At 46.0% G+C, this 22347-nt stretch overlaps 1 protein-coding gene across 2 annotated transcripts; it reads right to left on the bottom strand.

The window, feature by feature from the left end:
- Nucleotides 1-1683: 1683 nt before the first annotated feature.
- Nucleotides 1684-20786, bottom strand: SYT11 (synaptotagmin 11). 2 transcript variants are annotated; one of them, XM_084866838.1, is made up of 4 exons: nt 20380-20786; nt 12338-13158; nt 5703-5823; nt 1684-5001 (listed from the first exon to the last, which is right to left on the bottom strand). In XM_084866838.1, the coding sequence occupies exons 1-4, from the start codon at nt 20411-20413 to the stop codon at nt 4691-4693; spliced, it is 1287 nt and encodes a 428-aa protein (XP_084722964.1). In that variant the 5' UTR covers nt 20414-20786; the 3' UTR covers nt 1684-4690. The 2 variants fall into 2 exon arrangements, with proteins under 2 accessions (XP_084722964.1, XP_084722963.1); XM_084866837.1 differs by having other exon boundaries at nt 5700-5823; nt 20380-20779.
- Between the last annotated feature and the right edge of the window lie 1561 nt (nt 20787-22347).

Here is a 22347-nt window from a genome sequence, read left to right as displayed (position 1 = left end):
CCCAACTTGAATTGGGTTTCCTGTACTGGTAGCCAAAATCACCTTCAGTTCCAAGTTATTCCTACAATCATTTTGTTATATCATGTCCCTGTTTTTAAAACTATTACGTAGGGGGCCGGGACTGGTTTGGCTCAGTGGATAGAGTGTTGGCCTGCAGACTGAAAGGTCCTAGGTTTGATTCCGGGCAAGGACATGTACCTTGGTTGTGGGCACATCCCCGGTGGGGGGTGTGCAAGAGGCAGCTGATCGATGATTCTCTCTCATCGATGTTTCTAACTCTCTATCCCTCTCTCTTCCTCTCTGTGAAAAATCAATAAAATATATTTTTAAAAAAACAAACACAAAAAAACACAAAAAACGATTACGTAGAGGGACATATTGTATACATCCCATGATTGCAATAAGATAGCTAAAACAAATTGGAAGGAAATGTGCCAAAATGATTAATGTTTGTCTGTAGATGGATACTTTTCCTATTTCTATGAACTTATTATTTTACATGTTTTCTATAATGATCCTGAGTGACGTTATCAGGGGGAAAAAATGCACAGAAAATAAGATTGGAAAATAAAATGGTTGTTTAGGTTTTGGAATCTATTGATTTTTCCCTTCTTATTTTTCAATTTTCTTGTGTTTATTAGTTTTATAATTTGAAAATTTTTTTTGTTCCTTCACTGAAACTTCAATGAGCAGGGACTTTTTCTCCTGCTTCCATTCTCTCTACCCCAAGCATGTACACAGGCAGTATCATTTAGAGAAAATATGAAAACTGAATCATTCCAGACTTTAAGGCAAGCTGAGAAATCCACAAAGAGCACTTGCAGTGGTCATATTACCCCAGTATATGACTCCAGAGTGTTGCATTAACCTATGTGTGTTTTTTTTAAATATATTTTATTGATTTTTTACAGAGAGGAATGGAGAGGGATAGAGTTAGATACATCGATGAAAAAGAAACATCCATCAGCTGCCTCCTGCACACTCCCTACCGAGTATGTGCCTGCAACCAAGGTACATGCTCTTGACCTGAATCGAACCTAGGACCCTTGAGTCTGCAGGCCCATGCTCTATCCACTGAGCCAAACCAGTTAGGGCAACCTATGTTTTCTCTTTTTCTAAATATTTATTGTTGAAAGTACCTTTTTTTTTTTTTTCTTTCAGAGCATTTATCAGTTTGCATCTATACATTTGTTATTGTGATTATTTGATTAATGCTTTTCCTCTGCTAAGCTATATAAGAGGACTCTTGCTTATCAATGTACTGTATCCCCAGTATGTGGCATATGGTAGACACTCAAGTAAATAGCTGTTGACTGATGAATGAGTGAACCAACTCAGTCAGTCTAGGCATTGCTTTTGGAATAAATGTTCCCAATTACAGGGGCGGAGTAATTCTCAGCACTCATAACCAGCATCTCTCCCCCTGGAGGTTATGGTCGTAAAACTTACATTTTGAAGGGACAGCAAAAAAGACTAGAAAAAGTAATAGGACAAACAGCAAACCAAGTCACCTACCAAACGAGAGTCGCTACGACAGGAGTCTGGAGTGTGCATTTTCCCACAAGTGTCCCAGATGATTCTGCATCAGGTGGTCTGAGGCCCGCTCTTTGATAATATCCTATTAGAATCTGAGTATTCATTCATAGTCACCCAGCTTCCAAGAGAACCATGCTGACATCACCGTTTCTATTTCATGGGAATCAGTTTTTATTTTGCACTTGTGCGGTGCATTAACAAATTCAACATACAAGATAGCATTACATATTGTAGGTTAGCATTACGGCTTTATGCAATTTCACACGATTCATGTTAGCTTTTTCAGATTTTTTTTTTTAATTTGACACGTTTATTTTATTCTTGAGTTTCATGTTTACAAGAGAAGACACAGGGTAAAGAAAGACAACCACATTGGAGAAGGATCATGGCGAGGGAAATGTCACTATCACGGCCATCGTAAAAGCCTTCCAAGAAAAAGGACTTGCGTAATTCCCTCTCCTGAGCAAGCTGCCCCTGTCCCACAAACCAGTTCTGTCTGTTTTCATACCTAGAGCACTGTTTATAAGCATGTACAATCTTGGCTGTGCTCCACTGAGAACTGAAAGAAGGAGTAACTCATAAAGGGACTTTTGTTATTAAGAAAAACTCTTGTCTTCCCAAAGGAATCAAGATATCAGCAGGGAAGAACTGACTCTTGGAAAAATCAGAAGTGACCATTCCCTAACCTATTCCTGACCATGAGTGCCTTGTGCAAAAACTAGGATGTGACTCTCTTGTCTTTCAACTGACTCTCAGGAGGAGGCATTCCTCTTCCACCCTCATCAGTTAGCTCTGGGAGGAACAAACGTGAAAGCCAAAGTCAGTTAGGGAACTTTGGGACAGCAAAGTCAAGGGCACGATGGATCAGGCCTGAGGTAGGAGGGAGGAAACCTGTACTTCCTTTTGGCCTTTTTCTGAGAAAAACACCGAGGCAGCTCATAGGCTACGGAACTACCGGTTCCTCCCCTGTCACCTCACCACCCACTACTCAGTAGACCCAAGGAATTCAAGGAATAAAGCTACAAGGAGATGGGAAAGAGAAGAGTGGGGTGAGGCTGTTTTCCCATACTTATACCAGGAGGAGCTACAGAGGCACACACAGCAGGGCAAAGATCAGACTATCTCCACCTGTTGCTTTGCATTGTTTCTGGGAAGGAAACAAAAATGGATTGCTCAGCAATTTCTGATCTTTAGACATTAAGGCGATGAAGAGGAATCATTTAAATTTTTTCCTAATGGGGTTTCAGAGTGCTCTTGTTAGATTTACATTAAACTATCTCAAAATGCCATTTTTAGAAAACAAAAATTATTTTCTTCTACGTATGATACAGTATTTACATCCCATGGAGTATAGGACCGAGACTGGTGGTGTGAATCTAACTGATGGGGAGAGAGTGAGTCAGATTGCAGTGGGTGGGAGCTGACAGGGACAAGGACAGAGAGGACTTTGTGCCTGCTCAGTACTGCTCTGCCTTGTCAAGAATCAAGGTTAAAAAAAAAAAAAAAAGGATTGGGGAGGAGCAGATAGGTTTTAAATCCACAAGAGCTAAGGGAACACCAAAGGCAACATCACCACTCTCCACAGAGACTCCGCTTTTAACTCCCTTCTCAGAAGGAAGTGAGAAAGCGATGTTCTCCATGGAAGTGGACCTTCCATTTTAGCTAATCCCTTAGGCTTTGCTTCAAGTGCTGCTGACTTGAGTTCCTCTTCAGGCTAGCAAAAATACCGACTGCCTATCCAAGCATACGTATTGTCAGTGAAGTCTCCGCCACCATGACAAGTCTCAACGTTAGAGACGTGGCTGGACTAGGAGTAAAAAGAGACTTGAATTCTAATCCCAGCAGGATCTGAGTGCTCTCAACCTCTGTGCCTCCTGGCGGAAGGAGGGTTGGACTCCATGCTGCCCCTCATCCCTCCAGCTGGTTGTTAAGACTCTTAAGTTCCAAGAACCAAGCACTTTGTTTTGAGGGAAAAGATGTCCTGAAAGAATCCAAGTTACCTTTATGACTCAGTCCCACTGCTATTATTAAGAGTCATTGCTAAAAAATGTCAGGAGAATAGTTTTTGAGGCCCTTTGCCTTATAAAGCAAAACTAACCACTAACCACACCTAAGCTTACTTGAGAAGACTAGCTTCTCAAGGGTCAGAATTTCTGGAAAAACAAAGGCCAGTTTAATTCTTCAAACATCTGATGATTTCTAACCCATCAACCAGAAATAGCTATTGCTTCCACAGCCAGCTGCAAAAGTGTGTGTAAGGGGGGGGGGGGGGGCGGTTTGCAGCCATTTCATTTCTCCTTTCCATACCTGCAAATAAGTGTTTGGGATCAGCAGGATGCGTTCATGGGTACTATCCTATAGCTGAAGTTGAAATTCCCACAGCTCTGCTTAGAGACATCATCTTGTTTTGTAAACCCAGTTCTACCTCATGAGTCCCACGTGTCCATGTGCTTCATCACAATTTAGTCATAGGCTGCCATCTACCCCTTCATGGCAGGGGAGCTGACAGCAAAGACCCGTCTCTCAAATAGTCTTTCTCCTGGAAACCCGGCCACATCCAGTCCACCTTTGTTCTTGGCTTACTACAGACCTCTGACCTAGAGCTCAATAAAAGAGCAGAGGTGTCAGAGGGAACAGGAAGAAAAGATGGGGACAATGAAAATACGAGGTTTTACAAGAGCAAAGTATCCTTAGAGGTGGGGAGAGTAACTGTTCAGAGAAGCCCAGTGAAAAGAGGCCAATTTCAGGTGATCAGCAAATACAGTTCGGCACAAAACACAATTTTCATGGGTTAAAATCTGTAACTGGATATTGGCAGCTAGGCTAATTTCTTCAGTGTGTATTAGACATGCAAGTATAGGTTACATTGTTATATAGAAACTTGTAGAGGTCTTTCCCTCTCTCTTTTCCCCCATTTAAAAAGAAAAAAAAGAAAAAAGAATTTCTAGTGCCTTGCAAAGGAGAGAAATCATCATCTCTAAGAACTGATCTGCAGCTGTGGTCACGTGGGGTGTTCTTTGTAGGGTTTATTTTTGTAAGAAATGTTCTTCTACAACTAACGTGAGGTTTTGAGTCCGCTTCTCTCTCTGTCACCTCTTTCCCCACCATGTCCCTGCCCAGCCTGGCCCCGGGGTCGGAGGCGAGGGGCACGGGGCTAGTACTCGCTCAGACTGTGCCACTTGGCCACCGGCTTGCGGGGGCTCTCGCAGACCTCCCGCCAGTGCTCGGCCCCGCTGGCTGTGACGCTGTGCGCCCCCAGGATCAGCCTGCCCACCACCTCGTTCTTGGTGGTGCGGTCAAAGTCGATGACAAGGAACTCGATGCTGATGTCGGGCAGGAGGTCAGTGGGGATGTCGTAGATGAAGGACTCGTTGAAGACGGGGTTCAAAGTGCACTTCTTCACGTGGGTTTTCTTCTTGGCGATGCGCTTTCTGCCGTAGTAGACGTTCACCTTGACGTAAGGATCTGGGGCCCCCAGGGAAATAAAGAAAGAAAAAGAAAAAAGACAGGCCTATGACACAGTCCTCTACTGGATAATGGTGGTTTCATGCTGGGACGGAGGGGGTTCTGTTGTCCATGTCCTTGGTGGCCACCCCTACGTGGCCTTTTTTTTAATTTAATATCTTTAATTGATTTTATACAGAGAGGAAGGGAGAGAGAGAGTTAGAGACATCGATGAGAGAGAAACATCGATCAGCTGCCTCTTACACACCCCCCACCGGGGATGTGCCCTCAACCAAGGTACATGCCCTTGACCGGAATCGAACCTGGGACCCTTCAGTTCACAGGCCGACGCTCTGTCCACTGAGCCAAACCGGTTGTGGCCCTACGTGGTCTTCAGTGACAGCACAACAAATGCCTGGAGTGAGGACTCGGCACCTGTCACGGGCTCCTATGAGGGCATCTCCCCAAAGGTCAAGATCCCATTGGCTCACCCAAAGCACTTCCCTGCCCAGGAAAATCTATAACCTAGATATTCACCAGGAAGAGGAAGTAGACACAGAGAGGAACACATGCAAAGTGACAGGTATAAGGCGTCCTGCCGTGTGTGTGTGTGTGTGTGTGTGTGTGTGTGTGTGTGTGTGTAGGGGGGGTATCTGGCCTCAGGCAGGAGGAGGGGGTGTCATTCAGACACTTAGACATAGGTTGAAGTAAATAGCTGCTACCTGAGAGACCGGTGATATCCATCTTCGGTAAGTGTCTGGCTTTGAGGACCACCACCGTCATCCTCTGTGCCACGGGCTGATAGGACAGAGATACCTGGAGCTCCCCTCTGCTAATGCACTTCTGTGGAGAAAAACAGCACATGAGAGTCCCGGCAGGGGGAGCAGGGCCTGGCACAGGAAGAGGCCGAGGAGAGGGCTGAGAGGCTGCAGAGGAAGCACCGGGAGGGGAAGGCTGTCTGGCAGGTATCCATCCCCCAGCAAGATGTACCATCACTGAACAGGGAAGGGATAAAAGGAAAGGTTCCAATTATCACCCGGATGCTGAATAAGATCACTTGCATGGAGAGGCAGCCCCGCCTTGTTCTTTTTTTTAAATATATTTTTTGATTTTTTTACAGAGAGGAAGGGAGAAGGATAGAGAGCTAGAAACATTGATGAGAGAGAAACATCCATCAACTGCCTCCTGCACACCTCCTACTGAGGATGTGCCTGCAACCAAGGTACATGCCCTTGACCGGAATGCACCTGGGACTTTTCTGCACAGAAGAGACAAAGATGGAACAAGCAGAGCAGTAAGAAGCCTGTCTGCGCTGCCGGGAGATCCAGGAAGGCGCTGCCAGTTGACATCTGGGCTGCGTTTCGAAGGGTGAGTAAGAGGCCCTGAGACAATGGGCAGAGGGAGGCTCACACCAGGCGAGTGGCAGGAGTGGCTGGTACAGAGGCATGGGGCCCTGACAGGGGACACTGTGTTCAGGGGATGTGAGAAGCACATGTTCCTGATGGGGGGGCCTGGCAGGAGGGATGAGTCAGGAACCTGGGGAGGTGGGGGAGGTGAAGGGAAAGAGCAGGGAGCACTCTAGCCAAACAGCAGAGTCACCCTCAGGCTAGGTGAGGTCTGTAAGTGTAGGAGTGGCAAAGTTAGGATGGTTGTTTTTAATATTTTATTAATAAAATTATTATTCTAGTGAGAGCTGAAAAATGGAGAAAGACCAAAGTCAGAAAGCTCAGCTAAGGGCTGCTGCAGTAGGCTAAGGAAGCAACGAGGAGGCCTGGAGCCAGGGCTATGGCAGAAGGGAGGGACATGGAGGTAAGCTGTGTCTCACGGAGAATGGTCAGGATGTCCTAGGTGTGGGCGGCTAATTAGACATAAATGTAGGGGAGAAGGAAGAGAGGGAGGAATATTTGTTTGTTGGTTTTTGTCTTGTGGGAGGACTATTGAGTTTCTAGCTTAGAAAGTGGGGCTGAGGCTGAGATAAAGAAAACAGAAGGAGGTAGAATTTGAGGAATTTAAGACACAAGTTAAATTTGGGACAAAATCATTCCGCCACTATCAAATCAATATATATACATATGTATAGCGTATTATTTTATCCTAATATGTTTGTTTTTTAATTGATTTCAGAGAGTGAGGAAGGGAAAGAGAGGGAAACATCAATTGGTTCCCTCTCATACATGCATGCCCTGATCGGGGGTTGAACCTGCAACCTGGGTATGTGTGCCCTGACTGGGAATCAAACCCGCCACCTTTTGGTATTTGGGATGATACTGAGCCACCCAGCCAGGGCCTACTATCAAATCTAATTCCTAGTCCCAAAGAAATGTCACCTAGTTCAGGAATTTTTCTTAGCTCGAGCAAAAATAGACTATTCTCACTACCAGCCTCACATGTTCATCAAAATGATTTATTGTGCACGTCCTAAGGGCCAGGCACTCTGCCAGCGGCCAGGGCTGAAAAAACAGACAATGAAGAGTCCTACCCTCAGAAGCTAGAGGCTGGTTCTCTACCTGCTCAGGTGTGTCTGCCACAGGAAAGGGACAACAGCAGCAATCTGATTAGCGTATCAATGAAAAACGAGGGGAAAACCTAATCGTTTGTGTTTTGATTATAAGCCTCACGTCATCTCAGGGGAGAAAGTTGTGATAATAAGGAATTAGATTATTTCATGTGGTTTAAAACATTTCTCAAGTTTTTTAACTTGAGAGCGGGGTCCGTTCTTCCCCCTCCCTACGTGGGAGTTTGTACTTGTTCTTCAACAAATCTCCACCTTTGCTGTAAATAAAAAAAAAGACTATTTTCATACCAGGAGCATATGAAAATGTCTCCCCTAGGGCATCGAACAGGACTAACTACAATCTAATTTTAAAACTGAAGTACAAAAGAGAACAACAGACTTTTAAAAAGATTTGATAGCTTTTTTCTGTTAGATGGAAGTCTCACATTTTTTCCTTACCCATCACATACATATTGTCAGCTTTTGATGATGTCCGCAGCAAGTTTAAAATCACAGGCTGGTTGCCTTTGCCAACCAGTATACTCCTGGGCTGCTTTCTTTGGACACAAATCAGAATACAACCAGAGAATGTAAACTCGTTTTTACTGTTACCCACAGCCAAATGGCATTAGGGAGGTAATCCCCAACGAGAAAGAAAATCAAATGCCTTCCAAGACATTTCAGAACTGAGCTCTCCAATACAGTAGCCACTAGCTGCATGTGTCTAAGTGATAACTTATTAACATCTTAGTTCCTCAGTCACAGGAGCCATATTTCAAATGTTCAACAGCCTTGTGTGGCTACCATATTGGACAGTTTCACCATCACAGAGTCCCAGCAGACAGAGCTGATCTAGAAAGCAAGAACCTTTGGATTATTTGGGCCATTGCTCACCTCCATTTCCATGAATGGACCATCCTTGGATACTGGTATCTAAATATTAAATATGTGATCTTTAAATATAATTCTAACTTTATATACAGAAGAAGGATACATGGGGTTAAATGGATATTTGATTTAAAAAAATAACACAGAGTTTTAGCCATGGCTGGTGTAGCTCAGTTGGTTGAAGCGTTATCCCATACACCAAAAGGTTGTGGGTTCAATCCCTGGTCAGGGCACTTGTGGGAGGCAACTGACCAGCATTTCTCTCTCATATCGATGTTTCTCCCCCTCCCACTCCCCACATCGCTCTCAAATTCATTCAATTAAAAAAACGACCACTTACTATAGTATTATTACATTTTCTCAATATTTGTTTAAGACTGTTTCCTAAATCATTCATTATAGCAAAATCGCCCTAATCCAAACCTCCACGTCCCTTCCCTAGGTCTTTGAGAAAGTGGACAACTTCTGGTTACCCTTTTAATATTTTTCTCCCCTAAAACCACTCCTCAGGCAACTGTCTTCCTTCTGCCTCCTCCACCCTCACCCCCCCAAACCCCCCGCCACCTTTGTCGTTTTGCATGGGCAGAATGCCAGCCCCATTCAGCTGCCCCTTTGTGATACCCAAGTCTGCAGCCACAGCACTACCTGAAAGCCATTCCATTCTGCACCGGAGAACAGTTTCATGTCCCCTCCTCCTCCTCCCCTTCTCTCCCCACCCAATCCCATTCCAGCAGCGTTGCCAATGGCTCTTTTTCAAAGGCTCTTTGTCAAGGGCTGGGAGCGAGCTCTGTTTCCCAGTCCCCTGGCTTAATGAGGCCCGGACCCTGTTGTGGGGCAGGCGAGCAGAAGGACGAGGGGAGGAAGGGTTTTGTCCGTGCCTGCCCTCCCCCAGGGGAAAAGAGGAACAGGAGATAGACAGACAGACAGAAACCCTGAGGGGGGGGAGAAACCGGTTTCCTCCAACTAGCAGAGCCCCTTCCCCAGTGATTTTCCAGCCACAGAGTCACAGCATTAGGGGAGCCACACACCCACAGTGAGCCTCCCCTGGGTGAGAGGCACGAAGGGCCACCTCCACATCCATCACGACCGTGGGAAAACGAGAGAAACAAAACCCTGCATGTTCCGCCCTCTTAGCCTCCCCACTGCGCACACAGAGCAGCTCCTTTATGGCTCCTGGGAAAGTGACATTCCCTCCTCCTCCTCTCTCTCCAGCCCCTTTGGCCAGAATGGGTTACCTCTAAGGTCCCTTGTCAATCTGAGGTCTTAAGAATCCTTTCGTCAAGTGGCCATTGTCCCAGGTCAGCAACACTAGGTCTGACGGTGGAAAGACAGGAAAGCAATGACCTGAAGGAATGAGGAGGAGTCTAACAACTATCACCCACTCTAATTCTCTTTTCCCAGGGTCTCCGCTTTATTCCCTGGCCCTCTCTGCATGGTCCCTGCTCTTTGTGGGGAATTTATTATGGGGATATAAAATCACATTAATTTCTACCTAAATAAAATACTAGGGAAAAAAGCTGCTTGCCACACACACACACACACACACACACCAAGTCCCAAAGTCCAATTCAGAGATTTTGCATATTAGAGAGTTTATACTGTGATCTCCTTTTACTAATCATCAAGAGTTAATTTTTCATGCTTCTGATATCTTTTTGTATGTTCATAAGAACCAAGAGTGCACACATAACGTGATCCCAGGAACCTTCCTGATCCAGCCTAGAGGGAGACTGGGGCCCAGAGATGTTAATTCCTGGTCCAGATTAAGGTAGTGAAGTGGATAGAGTCAGGAATGATCAGTCCTGGGCTTCGTCCACCGGACTGCACTGTGTAATGGAAAGACCAACACACGAACTCTCCACTGACGGCCAGGAGATGCAATCCCCACCACCACGTGGGAATCTCTGGAGGAGGATAATTGGGCCCCATGTTATAAAGGAATGCTTTATACAGACACCCCTCCAAAAAACAAAAAACAAACAAAGAAAACTCCGGACAGCGTGGAGTGGTCCTGAGCAGCTCTAACTGCTGAGCTCAGGGGAGATGCAGAGAGGGCAGGCAGACCCTTGGCTAAGCAGGAGGGTTCGGGTGGCACTGGGAGGCTGCGGTGCTAGGGATGGCCAGGGTGAGTGGTCAGGGAGTGACGGTCATGGCCCAGGTTGGAACACAGCCCTGCCTGTCGTTACTGGGTGAGGAAGACACTGCTAGGAAGCCAGAGGCTGGAGGGCTCTGGGTGCCCTGGGTGGGGCCTCTCCCAGGGAAGGTGTTGCTAAGGATTGCAGCCCTGGCTTATCCCTCCCCGAGGGGAGTGAATAAAACAGAAAGAAGTCTGGCTCATGCCAACCCCAACCCCCACCACCCCCCGGGCGTTTGGTAAATGCCCCCTGCGCAGTCTCCTGGATTACAATTCAGGTCTGACTTCAAAGCCCTTGCTATTAACCACTTACATTTAATCCTGAAAAAATAAATGAAACTCTGCGTTAAAATGTCAACAGCGTCTTTCAAAGCTCCTGCCAGTATGGTAATTGCCAAAACCGTTTGTCTTTCCTCCCCTAGGGCACTGATGTACGGGGATGTTATCTCATTTGAGCCACGGCTCAAGGAAGGCAGTATTAGCTCCGTTTTACATGGTGTGTGTGTGTGTGTGTGTGTGTGTGTGTGAGGAAGCTTAGAGGGTTATTCTCCCACGTCACACAGCTGGAAAAGGGTGAGCTGGAACATGAAGTCAGACCGTCCAACTCCAGAGCCTGAGGGCTTAGCCATAGAACTACACTGCCTCCCCGATTGTGGAGGCAGGGACACATTGCTTGTACCCCTGAAATGACAACTCAAGAGCCAGTGCTAGCCCAGTGGGAGAGAAGGCTCTCACCCGCACCCCCACCTCCTCACCCCCAGCTTCTCATGCAAACAGAGAGGAGGAAAAGAGAGAAATAACTGTAGCAAAAGAGATTTGGGCATGGCTCAGGGGCTCGGAGGCGAAGCAATCCATTAAATTGCATTTATAAAATGGTTACTAAAAGACACACAGACTATTTATAAAATGGTTACTAAAAGACACACAGACATGGTACCCCTAAGGGTTGTTTTCTCCTCACTAGATAAACGTAACAAGAATACGGAATATCTGCTGCTGGGAAAGGAAAGCAGAGAGGAAAATTATTATTATTTTTAAAAAATATATTTTATTGCTGAAACCGGTTTGGCTCAGTGGTAGAGCGTTGGTCTGTGGACTGAAGGGTCCCAGGTTCGATTCCGGTCGGGGGCTTGTGCGTTGGTTGCCGGCACGTCCCTGGTGGGGGGTGTGCGGGAGGCAGCTGGTCGATGTTTCTCTCTCATCGACATTTCTAGCTCTCTATCTCTCTCCCTTCCTTTCTGTAAAAAGTCAATAAAATATATTTAAAATATATATATATATATTTTATTGATTTTTCACAGAGAGGAAAGGAGAGAGATAGAGAGCTAGAAACATTGACCACCTGCCTCCTGCATACCACCTACTGGGGATGTGCGCGCATCCAAGGTACATGTCCTTGACCAGAATCGAACCTGGGACCTTTCAGTCCATAGACCGACACCCTATCCACTGAGCCAAACCGGTCTCGGTATGGGGGGAAAATTATTGAACTACCTTCAAAGTTGTGAGAAATTCACTAGAGGAAGATCACACGTTATTTTGGAGGAAAAAAAATTAGCCCCTCCATCTAAGCAGGCTGGATGCAGGCTCAGGATCCCAGCGACTAAGTGGAATTTCAGAAGCTCCCTCTCCCTCTCTCTCCCAGAAGCTGCTTCCTAGAGGAGACCCAGCCCGCCAGGCCCTCCGTCTTCCTCTGACCACGGCTTATGCTTGGCAGGTGAGAGCTTCCTGCCCCACAGTCCCTCTCTGCCACCCGCTCCATGCCCTCCCCCTTCCATCCGTCCCCTAAGATCTTGTCTCCCCCAACCCCCCCCTCCCCCCAGCACACACGTGCTCCTCACCTGGATGTTCCTTTTGATGATGTCCCTGGTCAGCTGCACCTTGCCCGTGCTGGGGTCCACCCCGGCCAGCGGCACCATGACCTCCCCGATGACGTCGTCCCGGGAGAAGCGGTCGAAGCTGAGGACCAGGAAGTGCAGCACCAGGTCCTGCAGCTGGCTGTAGGGGATGCCGTAGAAGGTGAAGGTCTCGTCGAACACGGGGTCCAGGGTCTTGCGCAGCACCCTGGTCTTCACCCGGTGCCGCTTGTCGGGCAGGATGGTCATTTTGATGTAGGGGTCAGAGCCCTGGGTCTGGTCGTCCATCACGGGCAGCCCGTGGGCCTCCTGGATCGTCACCACCAGGGCTTTCTTGGGGAAGTTATAGTCCACCGAGAAGGTGAGGGATCCCAGCATGACATCCTCCTCCGGGGAGGACGGAGAGCTCGTCTTGCTCTCCCCGGGGGTGAGGCTGGCCATGGGGCTCCTCAGGTCCTCCCCGTAGTCCGCCTTGATGGGTAACTGGCCTATACAAGACCCAGAACTCGGTGGCCTGGGGCCCTTGTCTCGGCCCAGCAGGCCGGCCTCGGCTGCACCCACCGACAGGTTCCCGTGTCCGCCTTCCCTCCCATCTCTGTCTCTCCGCACTTTGATGATCTTCTTCTTGTTGCTGAGGGTCTCTGGGTATATGCTGATGCCTTTGAGCATGTGAATGAACTTGTACGGGGGGTTCTTGTGCTTCTTCTCTGCCTGCTGGTGGCAGCACGTCCAGACAAAGACGGTCACCGAGACGCACACCACCAGCACCGAGGCCCCGATGAGGCCTGCCACCACCGGTGACATATCTGAGGGTGGAGACCAGAGATGGTTAGGGCAGGTGGACCTCACCCCCCTCCCAGAGCTCTCCTACGTGGGGCCCCTGCTGGAGCCAAGTTCATCCCAGCCTGGCCTCCAAAACACAGTTTGCTCATCCGGGGCTTGAGAACTTATCCCCTCTCTTTGAAGTGCCTCATCCTTCTTCTCAACCAACCCACAGCCCTTCCTTTCCACCAAACCTGGACGAAACATTCACCTTCTCCAGAAAGACTTCCCTGAGTGCCCAACCAACTCCTGTTATTTTCTCGTTCTTCCCTTCGCACGTATGAACTTGGTTTTTCTTTTTTTTTTTCTTTTCTTTTTAATATATTTTATTGATTTTGTTCAGAGAGGAAGGGAGAGAGATAGAGAGTTAGAAACATCAATGAGAGAGAGTCATCAATCAGCTGCCTCTTGCACACCCCCTACTGGGGATATGCCCGCAACCAAGGTACATGCCCTTGACTGGAATCGAACCCGGGACCTTTCAGTCCCCAAGCCAATGCTCTACCCATTGAGCCAAACCGGTTTCGGCTGAACTTGGTTTTTCTAATAACGATTTGTTTCACATAAACTGCCCTGTGGGTGTTGGAAGGTCACCTTTTTACATGGGAACCCATTCAGCCCAGCGGTCACCCCAGGGCACGAGGTGTGTCTGGGGTCAGGGGTATCCCACAGCATCTCGGGAGGGTTTGTGAGCAATGGGGCTGTGTTGACTTGCTGGCATGGAGGGTGAAAGGATGTGGGATTGACTTCGTTTTAGTAGGTTGCTCCAGGGTAGCAAAAGGGGGTGGATGGTAATAAGAACAGTATTTTTTAAAAAATCTTCACCCGAGGATAATTTTCCCATTGATTTTTAAAAATATATATATTTTATTGATTTTTTTACAGAGAGGAAGGGAGAGAGATAGAGAGCTAGAAACGTCGATGAGAGAGAAACATCGACCAGCTGCCTCTTGCACACCCCCTACTGGGGATGTGCCCGCAACCCAGATACATGCCCTTTACCGGAATTGAACCTGGGACCTTTCAGTCTGCAGACCGACGCTCTACCACTGAGCAAAACCGGTTTCGGCTTCCCATTGATTTTTAGAGAGAGTGGAAGGGTGTGAGGGAAGGCGAGAGAGAGAGAGAGAGAGAGAGAGAGAGAGAGAGAGACAGACAGATAGACATTGATGTGAGAGAGAGACACACTGATTGATTGCATCCTGCAGGTGCCCTGACTGGGGCAGGATTGAACCTGAGGCCCTTTGGTACACGGGTGGATGCTCTAACCACTTAGCATACCAGCCAGGGAGGGTCTAAGTACTTTTAAAATATGTTCTAAATTTCAGCTCATAGATATTTAAAAATGGAAGAATTTTAGAAAGAGAAATAAAGAGACTGTGGAAAAGTCAGATCTTTGCTCAAATGTCACCTTCTTAGTAAGATCTTCCCTGACCACCCCATTCAAAAGTGCAGCCTTCTCCATCCCAAAGACCCACACTTCTGCCCTGCTTAATTTTCTCCATGTGTCTGCTCTTTCTTTCTCTTTTTCTCTCTCTCATACACACCCACATGCACAAGATTATATATAGACACACATATAAATTTACTGTTTATTATCTATTTTCACTAGAATATAAGTTTTATGAGGACAGGCATTTTATTTGTTTTGTTTATTTCTATATCCCCAGCACTAAAGACACTTAATATATATTTGTTGGATAAACAAGTAACTAAAGAGAAACAGATTTTCTTCCCTTCCTTTCCTTTAGTCTTATCTGTCTTTTCCCCACACAGTTGGCCCCTGACTTAGATAATTAGGTTTGGGGTTATTTCCCCTTTAAGTTCCCTGAAGCCAATTGGTCTCCATACAGCCTCTAGTTTTCTACATGACTTGACTTGCTTAACTTTTTTTCCAATTACATTTTACATTCAATATTATTTTGTATTAATTTCAGGTGTACAGCAGAGTGGTCAGACAATCATATACTTTACAAAGTGTTCTCCCTGATATTTCCAGTACCCAAATAGTACCATAAATAGATATTACAAAATTATTGACTATATTTCCCATTAAAGTTACTATTTTGTAACTACCCCCACATAACTTTTTTAATGTTTTGCATATATATACTTATATGTTATATTGTATTTTAATAACATGTAATGTATATGTGTATACACACACAAATTACAATCTTCTGTGGTAATCACAAATATTGAAACCCATTGTGCCACAATACGGTCCCTTGAATTTGAAATGTTATTACATAATTTTGTTTCAATAGAAGCAGAAACGTAACAAACCCACTTTTTTAAGGAAAGACTTGGGCTGGGAGAAATGAGAAGATAAGTATGACTCCAGAATATTCCAGATTCTTCCTGGAACATCCTTTCACCAGGTCTGCCTGGCTCTCTGCCTCTCACTGCAGACCTGTGTTCACACTTCACTTTATCAGAGAAGCATTTCCTGACTGCCCCACGTGAGAGAAGATCCCTATCACCTGCTTTATTTTTTTCTTCATAGTAGTTAATGAGCCCAACAATTTCTGTTTTTCCTCACCAGATAAATTAATGAGAATACTGAATGTCTGCTCACTGTATCCCCAGGTCCTAGAACCATGTGGCAGCTGGTAAGTGTTCAGGGAGCAAATGAGTTAGTAAATTCAAACAGCCTCTACAGATTGGAACAAGAGGGGGAGGTCAATATGATCACATATATCAAGGAAAATTTAAAATTCTATTTGGTTTTCAAAACCTACCAATACGCAATGGGAGACCTTACTTGATAAGGATGAGCAAAAATCACTTAGCAGTTTGGGTGACCACAGCATGGAGTATAATAAGGCTAGAGCCAACTTATACTTTAAAAAAAAAAACACCTATGTTTTATTGATTTTTTATAGAGAAGAAGGGAGAGGGATAGAGAGCTAGAAACATCTATCAGCTGCCTCCTGCACACCCTCTACTGGGGATGTGCCCACAACCAAGGTACCTGCCCTTGACTGGAATCGAACCTGGGACCCTTCACTCCACAGACCGATGCTCTATCCACTGAGCCAAACCGGTTAAGGCCCAACTTATACTTTGAATACAATGTCTGGCTCACAGGAGGGTAGTATAATTTCTTCTGCACTGGCCACAACATGTATGGAGTGTTCAGTCTACACTGACAGGAATAAACACTGCTTTTTTTTTTTTTTTTTTTTTTTTTTTGTACATTTATTATGTCCCTGCCAGGCATTGAACTACAGCTTCCTTTCTTTGAATCAAAGAACTCATTAAATAGGTACTATTAATATACTCACTTTCAATGGAGAAACCTGGGGACTCAAACCTGCCCAAGGCCAAGTAATGGCAAATGGCAGGGATGGGATTTAAATACTGGTTTTCCTGACACCAAAATGTCTCTACATTATGGATAATCAGGAGAGTAAAAGACCTGGGAACCACATTCAATGAAGGAAAATAGAAGGAACTGAAAGAGCTGAGAGGTCTAGGAATAATAACTTTCTTCAATTATTTACAATGCTGTGATGGAAGAAGGTGTGATTTGATTTCATGTTGGAGCTTAGGCCCAGCACCAGCACATACAGGCTACAGGAAGACAGATCTGACTCAGTGAAAAGAGTCAAATTATTATTTCAACTGCCTCACAGTAGCCCAGACTGCTTTATATAATTGAAAACTTTCAGAGGTTGAATCATCACCATTGGTTAGGGATACTCTAAAAGGAATTTCTTCCATGGTGATTGTGCTAAATATCTCCAAAGTCTTTTCTACTTCAAACATTCCATGGTTTCATGAAAGCTGGGGCCGGGTGAGAAAAGAAGGGGTTAGTCCTGGCCGAGTAGCTCAGTCGGTTAGAGTTCATCCTGATACACCAAGGTTTTGAGTTTGATCCCTGGTCAGGGCACATACAAGAAGCAATGAATGAATGAATAAATAAGTGGAACAACAAATCGATGTTCCTCTCTCTGAAATCAATAAAAATTTTAAAAAATTAAAAGAAAAGCAAGAGTTATATTATAAAACAATATAGTTAAGGAATAAAGCCATTAACAAAATAAATCAAGGTGACCATGTCCATACTAAATAATACTAGTGTTTATTCACAGAGCATTAAGTCAAATAAGAGTTATTAAGAAGAGAGTTTTCACAAAATGGGACAGCAAGCAGAAATAACATCCTGCTCATCTCTGAGTCCCTGAGTCTCTCGAATCTAACACAAGGTCAGTAAATATTTATTTGAACAATTGATTGGTTTCAATTGTTAATCAAAATGGCACACGTTGAAAAAAATGGCTCTCTTGCCGGGACCGGTTTGGTTCAATGGATAGAGTGTCGGCTTGGGGACTGAAGGGTCCCAGGTTCGATTCCGGTCAAGGGCATGTACCTTGGTTGCGGGCACATCCCCAGTAGGGGGTGTGCAAGAGACAGCTGATCGATGACTCTCTCTCATCGATGTTTCTAACTCTCTATCTCTCTCCCTTCCTCTCTGTATAAAGTCAATTAAAAATATATATATTTTTTTAAAAAGGAAAAATAAATGGCTCTTTATTCACCAATGAGGGACTTCCCTAAAAATTGCTTGCTAATGATTAGTGAAATTGAACATTGATTGTCTCTGTGAGAAGAGGAAAGCAGGGAACTACCCAGAGATCTATGATTTGAAAGAGAGATCGAAAGGCCATGTTGGGAGACATGTGAGGGATCCTTTGAGATCTACCCTAAATTTACTCTGTGATCCCTAAAGGGAACCCACTGTTGCTTCCCATGCCTTGGCTTTTACTGCTAAAAAATGTGGGTGGTCTGGGTAAGAAAGAAGGTGAAGGATTCCTATCCATCAGAAGGACAGACAAGGAAAAGAAGAGAAACAGATTAATCCATTTGTAAGTCACCTATGTGCTTTTCTCCACCTTATTGCCCACTTTTGCCCTATTTTTTTCCTCAGTTATTTGTTAACCTCTGCCTCTCCTTCCCACACTCAAGGCAGTTAATTAGAAAAACCAGGGATGCTGAAACTCAGAACCCTCTGTCTTGCTTTAGTCAAAAGGTTGGTGGGAAAAGGAAGTCGGAACTAATATCTGAAGTGAGTGCTTAAAGTAGTTGTAAATTGCAGTGACCGATGCTTCTTGCTCCTTTTGTGCTCGAAGGCCATGGCTAATTGAGCGTTGGCTTGGTGTATCTCCCAAGGCCTAAGGCATTTGAAGGGAAGTACTCTGAGACATGAAAAAGTCAGAAGTAACAGTTCCTTCGGAGGAAAGCCTCTGTAAGGGTTGGAAGGCCTGTGAGACACATCTGGGCTATGCCCAACTCTGTGGGTCCCTGACCAGCCTTCTTACTAGCTTCCTTCACTAACCCAGCTTTTCCCTGTCATGTGTGATACAGATAGGAGAATAAACTTCGGCATCAACTGGCCGTTGGCACGACCCTCACTATCTCGTGTGACTTTTATCTGTTTTATCTCCCTGAGCCTCAGTTTCCTCACCTGGAGAAATTATATAGAATAATTCCTACACCAGAGGATATTTGCAAGGATTAAATAAAATGTAGTATGAAAAAGGCTGATAAAACTTATCTTCTCTTTTCCACTAATATTCCTTCTAAAGGAAATCCCTCCATCCCACTTTCTAAAAAAATTGGGAAATGCAATTAGAAAAAAACAACATGTTGAAAAGAAGGCATCAGAAGAAAAAGAGCAGAAAGAAAATCATAGGGTGCTCATGCAATCACCAACGAGACGTCTATTTCAGAAATTTAGGACTCAAAGAATAGCAATGCAGAAGGCGAAGTGGAAGAAACAAATATCAAGATTTAGCCTTGAGAATCAGTGGGAACAAGAAGCTAATGGGTGTGATTTGTTGTCTAGATACTTGCCCTAGTCTGATGTCTTCGAATATTGAGAGCATGGAGCACATTGAGTTTTGCTCATTTCCATAAGCCTCTCACCGGAGAGTGAGAAAAGCCACTTCCATGTTGGATTGTGGACCCACCCAAACACCGGATGCTCAAAACTTCTGGATTCGTCTCAGGTTTAGGATCTCTTAAAGAATATGAAGGAACCCTTGCCTGACAGACAGCACTCTCCCTGGCTTCTACCATCCAAACTGAGGTAAGTAGAATGGAGGGAGAAGCAGGGCAATTCTTATTTTTATTTTTTATTTCTGCACCGGGAAAACATAGCACAGGTAGCTTGTGACCCTAGCATATTTTGGAGGAATTCCCTAAGAGGGGGAAAAACTTGTCTCTCGAGCTTTTCTTTCCCATCTTTCCTATTTTCCACTCCACTCTCTGCTCCAAGAAATGTTAACAGATCTTGGAGCGGCGCCGAGATGACGTAATGCTTTCTCTGGTACACAAAGCGGCCTCCCCCGGGCCGGGCCTCTCTCGCCCCTCCCCCGCCGGCTGGGTCGGGCCCCCGCCAGCTCCAGCGCTTAGCGCGGGTGAGTCCCCCTATTTGAAAAGCCAGCCCAGAGAACGGGGAACAAAAGGCCTGGGAGGGAGCGCCTGGGCACTGCCAGGAGGCCCAGAAATAGACATCACGTCATCCCCTCGCCCAGCGGCACCAAGCGCCATTTGGTGGCATCAGAGGGACCCCACCATTACGATGCAGAATAGCAACTTGCAGGGCTCACGGCTCCCCTCCGCCTCAGCATCCAGCTGACCGGCTTAAGGAGTGGCTTCCTTTGAGCTCCCCACCCCCGCACCTCCCTCCCCGGAGGCCGCTGCCTCCCCCTGGCTGCCGTCCACACGCAGCCCACAGCCTCCACACTGCCATCTTGATGCCCCATCCCCCTTGCCATCGCCCTCCCCCGCAGCCCCGAGGACTAGGGTGGGGAGGAAGGGGCACCGCCCTGCGTGCCCCAAGGGGGAGGGCTCGGCCTACTCCACCTCTCCTCCCCCAGAAGGAGGGGTGCGCATCCTCTGCAAGCTCCCTAGTTCTCACCTCCAGCAGTGCTGACGGTGCACCGTGCAAGGATTTTAGCATCCTGGACCCCATCCGGGGCCTCCATGTCTCTCTAGCCTTCCCAGCCTCTGCAGGCCACAGTTTAAGTTCAGGCTCTGCCCACTGCCCACCACCCACCGCCACAGGCCCGATGCTAGCGGGGCTGGCCTTGGAGACCCTGGTCTGGGCTTCATTTCTCCTGCAGCCCCTGCCTGGGTTCCCCTCGCTTCACCACTCTTCCGATTACCGCAGGCTCAGTTGGGCCGTCTGTACTTACCAAAGCCAGGTCGGATATTGGTGATTTCGGCCATGTCGTAATCAGCGGCTATTGCTGTAGAGGCCGTTGCAATGGTCAGACAACTCTGGGAACCCTGGGTCAGAACCCAGGCCGCCGCTGCGCAGCGCTAGGTCAGGGGAGGGGGGAGGTATCTGGCGGATGCCTCCTGTGACGGCCTGGTCCCTGGCTGCCAGCTGCGGTCGCCTCTTCAGATGCTCCAGGGATGCTCTGAGCTAAGGATGCAGGTGCAGCCAGACTGGTCCTGATGCGAGGGAGGCCCCGCCTTCTTCCGAGCCATCCTCGGCAGGAGGCTCCGCCTCTGTCCGAAAAGTTCCGGAAGGCAGTGCCCGCCCCTTTCCGGAAGATGTCTGGGAGGGGACCCTATCACCGGGATTTCCTGAGAATAAGACCCGCCCACTGACAGGCTGTTTGTTGGTCTAAAGGAGCAAAACCCAAGGATAGAGTTAAGAAGTGCAGGTATCATAGAGGAAATTTAGATCCTGTGATTCTGATCCCCTGGACTTAATATAGCAGCGGAATGTTCTGACTGAGAGAGAGCCCAGGATTTTGGAAAAACAAAATTCTATATGTCTGCCATTGTTTTCATGCATTTCTGAACCTCCTGAAGGCTATTATGGAAACTTTCTTAAACTTCAGAAACACAAACTCTGATTGAAGATGAAACCTCGTGATGGATGCACAACTCTGAACATTTACTTAAAACAATTTAACTATACAAGTAGAACAGATGCATTTTGTGGTGTGTGGATTAAAGCTGTTTTTATAAAAAGACTAACGAAGCCTAGCCTGTTTTTCTCAGTGGGTAGAGTGTCAGCCTGCGGACTGAAGGGTCCTGGGTTCGATTCCGGCCACCTCGGTTGCAGGCTCCAGGGCGAGTGCAGGAGGCAACCAACCAATGTTTCTCTCACATCGATATTTCTCTCTGTCTTTCCCTCTCTCTTTAAAAAAAACCAATGGAATGTGCTCGCTTAGGCAGCACATATATTATACTAAAAAAATCAATGGAAAATACCCTCGGGTGCAGATAAAAAAATTGATGTTGAAAAACAGATAAATAATAAAATAAATTAATAATAAATAAATAAAAAGACGAATGAAGAACGCCAAAGTTAATCAGCGCTGCATATTTCTTTCTTAAAGTGTAAAGTGCTTTAGGGCTGCTTAGGAGAGAGAGGATGTGCAAACCAACAGATGACCAGAGGCTCTGATATTTGAAACCCTGTGAGCAACAAACCTTTTCCAAGGAAGATACTCATATGCTGCAGGTTCAAAAGCAGGCCGCAAATGCTTCTAGAGACTTCCTTGGCATTTGGGAGAGTGAGGGTGATAGAGGCTAGAGTCAGATTGCAGTTGTGTCCATGAGTATATTAATTTTGCTCTTCATTTTGGCTGTGGACCCTTTCATCCTGTCGATTCTGTTTACAGATAGGATCAGGTTAAGTGGATTATTTAAATCCGTAAAATATTTGTTGATAGTTCACCCGTGAAATGAGAGTTGAGTGTATTTTTCCAGTTTTGACATTTTCTTCCAGAAAAGTGGAAAGAAGATGGCTCTAGGAATCATTCATTGTTCAAAACACAAGTATTGAATTATTGAACATCAACTATGCTTCCTGGACATGGGATCAATGCATTAGAAGCTAGAGTAAAGGATACCCAATTCCTCTTAATAGCTGTGTGTATCTTTGTGAAATCACCTATCCAGCTGAACCAGAAATTTGTTCTGTGTAAATTTTTTTTGAAATATGTTTTATTGATTTTTACAGAGAGGAAGGGAGAGGGATAGAGAGTTAGAAACATCCATCAGCTGCCTCCTGCACACTCCCTACTAGGGATGTGCCCACAACCAAGGTACATGCCCTTGACCAGAATCGAACCTGGGACCCTTGAGTCCACAGGCCGAGGCTCTTATCCACTGAGCCAAACAGGTTAGGGCTGTCCTGTGTA

This window comes from Pipistrellus hanaki (assembly GCF_964339955.1).
Source record: "Pipistrellus hanaki genome assembly, chromosome: 18".
Lineage (NCBI taxonomy): Eukaryota > Metazoa > Chordata > Mammalia > Chiroptera > Vespertilionidae > Pipistrellus > Pipistrellus hanaki.
The sequence above is the reverse complement of the archived record's forward strand: the minus strand, read 5'-3'. Positions and strand labels throughout refer to the sequence as shown.